Source organism: Candoia aspera, chromosome 1, assembly GCF_035149785.1.
Source record: "Candoia aspera isolate rCanAsp1 chromosome 1, rCanAsp1.hap2, whole genome shotgun sequence".
NCBI classification, from domain to species: Eukaryota; Metazoa; Chordata; class Lepidosauria; order Squamata; family Boidae; genus Candoia; species Candoia aspera.
In genome coordinates this window covers 285,298,396-285,304,395 of record NC_086153.1, presented here as the reverse complement: position 1 = coordinate 285,304,395, position 6,000 = coordinate 285,298,396, and the positions used below count along the sequence as shown (strand labels likewise).

Here is a 6,000-nt window from a genome sequence, read left to right as displayed (position 1 = left end):
GATGCTGACTGCAGTCAAGAAATCAGAAGACGTTTAATCCTTGGGAGAAGAGCAATGACAAATCTCGATAAAATAGTTAAGAGCAGAAACATCACACTGACAACAAAGGTCCGCATAGTTAAAGCAATGGTGTTCCCTGTAGTAACATATTGCTGCGAGAGCTGGACCATAAGGAAGGCTGAGCAAAGGTAGATAGATGCTTTTGAACTGTGGTGTTGGAGGAAAATTCTGAGAGTGCCTTGGACTGCAAGAAGATCAAACCAGTCCATCCTCCAGGAAATAAAGCCAGACTGCTCACTTGAGGGAATGATATTAAAGGCAAAACTGAAATACTTTGGCCACATTATGAGAAGACAGGACACCCTGGAGAAGATGATGATGCTAGGGAGAGCGGAAGGCAAAAGGAAGAGGCGCCGACCAAGGGCAAGATGGATAGATGATATTCTAGAGGTGACGGACTTGTCCCTGGGGGAGCTGGGGGTGTTGACGACCGACAAGAAGCTCTGGCATGGGCTGGTCCATGAAGTCACGAAGGGTCGGAAGCGACTGAATGAATAAACAACAACAATACTAACCACATTAGCAAATTGAAATGGACTAGAATTGGAAACTTTCAGTCAGAAGATTATACTATTTACTACTCAGGACATGAAAAACAAAGAAGAAACAGTGCTGCTTTCATATCCAGGAAGGATATAGTTATAACAGGATATAGTTATAATAGGCAGAAGGAATAACCATGACGAACAGAATGAAGAGCTGCAACCAAAACAATGGTCAGATAAAAGAAATCTGAGTCTGGGGCAGAAATGTAATTTGAGAAAGTGTCTCAGACATGACCTTCCCTAGTTCTCACAAAGAAAAAGGGAGGAGGGTAGAAACACATTCAGACTTGCAAGATTCTGTTATTAGCCTTATAATAAAAGTAGTATTAGCTTACATGTCTTGGGTTTCCAAATTTGTCTACCTTGGAGTGCTGACAATAGCAAGGACAGTACTTGGGTACAATGCAGTCAATGACTAAATAATAGCAAATAATACCCTTTAATATGATGATTATCCAAGTCTATGCTCCAATCACTAAAGAGGAGGAGATTGATGGGTTTTATGATCAAGTTCAATCTGAAATTGACAGAACATGCAAGCAAGAGGTGCTGCCTATGGTTGGAGACTGGAATGCCAAAATTGGAAATAGTAAGGTGGAAAACATAATTGGACTGCATGGACTAGGAAACAGACATGAAGCAAGAGAACTTAATGTTTCTTCCAATCCAGTGATGTCTTCATTGCTAATATAGTGTTCAAACCACAAAATCACCAGACGGAATACACCGAAATCAAATTGACTATATTATTGGTATAAGGAGGTATATAAGCTCAGTTATGACAGCAAGTTATAACAGCAAAGTGACCTTAGGTCAGTCACTTTCTCTCAGCCCTAGGAAGGAGGCAGTGGCAAAACACTTGTGAAAAAACCTTGCCAAGAAAATTGCAGGGACTTGTCCAGGTAGTTTCCGAGAATTGGACACAATTGAACAGGTATAATAATAATAATAATAATAATAATAATAGCAGCAAACACATGGCCAAGAGCTAATTGTGGAACAGATCACAAACTGTCCAAATGCAAATTTCAAGTCAAGCTAAAGTGGAAGCCAACCAGTTTCCATGTTATGATCCTGAGCATATACCTAGCAATTTCAAGTAGAATATCAGGAATTGCTCTGAAGTCCTGAATCTCACTGACATAAAACCAGAGGAACTGTGGAATGAAATCAAACATATTATTAAGAATGAATGTGACGAGCCTACCAAAGACCAAGAAACAGAAGAAGGCAGACCAAGAATAATTATTGCTCATGCAAACTGAATCATTGAGAAAGCCAAAGAATACCAAAAAGAAGTTAATAGGTGCTTCATTGATTATAGAAAGGTATTTAGTTTTGTTGACTATACCAAGTAGTGGAATATCCATAGGAAAATAAGAATCCCAGAACATCTTGTCATTGTTTCCTGCACACATGACAGAGAAACATAGACACTGGAGAAACTAACCATATTCAGGTTGGCAAAGGAGTGAAACAAGGCTGTATACTCTCTGATTATTTATTCAATTTGAATATATATTGAGGGAGGCTGGAATGGAAGATGAACATGGTTTTAAAAGTGTAGGAAGAAACATCAGTAACCTGCACCATACTGATGACACTACTTTGACAGCTGAAAATGCAAATAATTTGAAAGCCCTACTAATAAAAGTCAAGGAGCACAATGAAAAAAATGGGACTAAAATTAAAAATAAGGAAGACTAAACAAATGATAACAGGTACAGCAATCAGCCCTAGAATTGACAATAAAGATACTGATGTGGTGGGTAACTTCTGCCTTAGGATCAACTATGAACAGTAAAGGAACCAGTAGTCATACTAGCATTTGGCAGGGTAGAAATGGCCTTGGAATAGTTATTGTCTATACTTACAAATATCAGAATCATGCAGGCAATGATTTTCCCCATGATACTCTACAGAAGGGAAAGTCAGACTTTAAAGAAACAGGATAGAAAGAATATTGACACTTCGGAACTTTGGTGATGGAGAAGATTCCTGAAAATACCATGGATAACCAATGAAACAAATGGATCACAGAACAAATCAATCCAGAATTCTCAATCAAGGCCAAATGACTAGGCTCAAAATTATAATTCAGACACATTATACAAAGATCCAGCTTCCTTAAGAAGTCCATAATGCTGGGAATGGTGAAAAAGACAATCAGCAGCAAGGTGGATGGACTCAATTACAGTGCAATGGATGCACTGTTGAAAGAGCTTGAAGGGCCAGGCTGGGGACAGCTCATCCTGGAGATGGTCCATCCACGTAGTCACTAAGAGTCAACACCAACTTGATGACATATAATCAATCACCTTATAATGAGTTGTTTTCCATAGAACAATGTAACTATTTTTTTTAAACTACCGTAAAGCCAGTTGAACCCTTCAGTTCTTTAAAAGATCCCTGAAAACCTGTTCTCCTCTACCCCCACAGGCTCTGGTATAGGTTGGCACAAATTACTCTGGAGTACATTAACTGTTTCACTTATGATGTATGTCTGTTCCCCCTATTACAGTTACTCTCTTTTGTTTGCTTTTAGGTATTGTGTTTACTTTTAATTTGTATCCCCCCCCCCCCCGAACTGGGTGAATTTATACAACTACAAATTTTAAAAAGCTTCAGCGTTTCTCTTCATTATAATCTGAAAAGTGTAAATCTTAATCGAATTAAACATTTGCAATGTCTGCCCCAATAAGCCGTGGATGAGGCTGGCTGCCCCAAAACAGGCTCCATTGTAATGCATCAATAATTATGCTGTCCTACAGTTACTTCTGAACTGCTTTTCTCCACTCACGGTCGACCAATACACAAACCGACAACTGTGTATAACTTCAGCCTAAGGCAGCCAGCCATAGCTCCTTCCCCATATTTAAACAATTTCAGCGTCTGAGCAGTCTGAGCAGCCAGTACCACCTCCTTTCGCTCCTACCCAAGTAGCAAAAATTACACTCCCCCGAAGGATAGCAGAACTTCAGGACAAGCCAGCCTGAAGTCAGGGCTAAGATAGAGGCGAATTGCTCCTGCGCCTCTCGGTCGCTCGGAGTAGCCCTCCGGCCCCGCAGTTCTCAGCCCTGGAAGAAAAGGGCCGAGCGGGGCTCTGCGCGCCAGCGAGGGTGGAGCTCCAAGCGTAGCGCATGAGTGTTTGTCCTTTGCAGTGGCGCGAAGCCGCGGAAGGGGTTTCTTTGGGTTGCCGCGTTTCAGCAAGCCCTCCACTTCCACTCGGCAGTGGCCGGAGGCGGGAAGCGCCCTTAGCGAGGAAGTTCTTCCCTGCCCCAGCCGTTCCCTCGCGCTCTGCTTCTGCGGCCCCTTGCAGGGGTCACCTCCGTTCCCCGGGGAGGTTATGAAGCTCACTAAAGCCCAGTACGAAGAGGTGGTTCAGTTCCTGGCTCAGGTACCGCCAACCAGGCAGAGCCTGAGGAAACTGAAGGAAAAATTCCCCAGGTAAGTCTTCCCCGGGCAGCCCCCACCCAACGCCGCCTCGCTCTTTCAGAGAGAATTCCGCCCCTCTTACGCGGAGGAAGTGAAGAAGTCAGCTGTCGGAAGTAACAGTTAACAAGTGGCAGGCCGAGGCTGCGGGGGAATCTTTTGCAACGGGAGAAGAGATAGCTCAGCCTCCTTTGCGGCGCGCGTAAAGACACTCTCTTCCGTGTAGTCTTCGCTGAGCTGCTGCAAGGTTTGGGCTGGATTTTAAAAGGGAAGCGGGAAATTGGAGAAGCAAGAAAAAGAAATGTGGCTCTTGCTTGCCAGGAGCTCGAAATGAGGCTTGCCCATGAGTAAAGATGTAAAATGCTATAGCTTTGCATTAAGCAGAAGGCACGTCGGCTTGTCATCTCCAGAACGGCCACCCCTTCTCTAAATAAGCTGCTAGTTCACGATTAGTATCTGTCCTTCATTTCAGTGTGATGTGGGAGTGTAGGACACCAACTGTCGTGAGAACCAGTTCTGATACTTTAACATTTGTTATAAATATCTTAATTCTTTATAATGAAGAAACTGGAGAAGTATTTAGATACCATCTATATGCTTGCACTTTCTAATTGACGCTGCCTTCTGACAAAGGTGCCATTTTCCTGAATAGGGCATATTTCTCTAGTCTTCCTGAGTACCACAAATCTGATCTAGTTTGGAGTGTCCTTTGGCCTCATACTCCAAGAAAAAATAAGTTCCTTTCTCTCTCTCAGCTCACCACACAGATTGGTTGGGGTTGGTTGGATTATCAAGAACACTGCCTTGAAGTCTTGGAGGAACAGTGGACTGAAGTAATAATAATAAAAAAACCCTAAAACTTCTATTAATACTTCTTAGTATGGTAAAGAGATAAGTTCATATGTTTTATATTCATGTTGGCAAACATACTTTGCACCAGCTCTTCTAGCATTTATACTCTTTCTAGCATCATCCTAACAGGTCGTTATTTTATTGCGGTAAAACAACAAAGAGCTCTGTAGTGTAGCTGTATTGTGCCATTTAACTTTCTCATTCTAGAAGCCATTCTGTCAGATATGTTAAATAATCACTGAGCTGGGGAGATACGTGTACTAGAGCTGTGCAGCGCTGTGGATCCAAATGCAAACATGCTCTAGTAAGTACGGGGACACCCAGATAGCATCTGTCTGCACTGCCTTAAAACAGCAGTGTCTTTTTGACCTGGCATCATATGGCTGCTCTCCTCAGCCACCTGGCATCATACGGCTGCTCTCCTCACCATGCAATCATGGAAAAGTACATTTTTTTTCTTTAAAAACAAACCCCTCTAACAGCCCCACCCCCAAGGAGTCTGGCCCCCACTGATGTTTTGAGGACAGCAATGTAAAACTAGCATGGTCCTCAGTCTGATGGATATTACTTCTGCCTTGTGATATATATTAGTGCTGTGCAGGGATTCAGAGGCAAAGTGGGGCTTCTGAGCATGTGGGGGCACAAACATGGCACCAACCTACAAGTCTTCAAACAACAGACATTCCTATAGAAGGGAATATATGTAGCTCAGGAGCGAACTGTGGAGTCCTTGGTGCTCTCTGAGCTTGGTTGTTTGGTTTGCAGATGTTTTATTACCCAACTTGGGGGGGTGTTAGAGGGTTTTTTAAGAAAAAAAATGGGTCCAGTGTAAAAAGGGAAAGACAATCTAGGATTGGCTGTAAGACTTGATAATGTGTTGGAGAGGTTTTCAGCTGAGAAGTAGGATGAAAATTATGAACTGCTAATTTCCTTGCTAGCCTAATCAATAGGAGGTGACTACTAGGTACCTGTTTGATGTGTTGATTTCAAGCTTTCTTTTCCCACTAATTATTTATTTATTGATTAAACTTGTTTGCCACCTGACTCTCAATGACACTGGGCGGCTCACAATATATTGTTCCAAAATAACTACCAAGTATTGTAGTTAAAC

General features: G+C 42.4%; 1 protein-coding gene across 4 annotated transcripts in view; it reads left to right on the top strand.

Moving 5' to 3' along the window:
• Window positions 1-3,681: 3,681 nt before the first annotated feature.
• The window catches only part of CDIN1 (CDAN1 interacting nuclease 1), a 180,934-nt gene continuing 178,615 nt past the window's right edge, over window positions 3,682-6,000 (top strand). For 2 of the 4 annotated variants that reach the window (XM_063289995.1, XM_063289996.1), the window contains exon 1: window positions 3,682-4,052. In XM_063289995.1, the coding sequence (XP_063146065.1) occupies window positions 3,952-4,052 (101 nt within the window). In that variant the 5' untranslated portion in view covers window positions 3,682-3,951. Of the gene's footprint in view, window positions 4,053-4,167; window positions 4,285-6,000 lie in introns of those variants that run through there. The other 2 variants (XM_063289994.1, XM_063289997.1) reach the window with 2 other exon arrangements.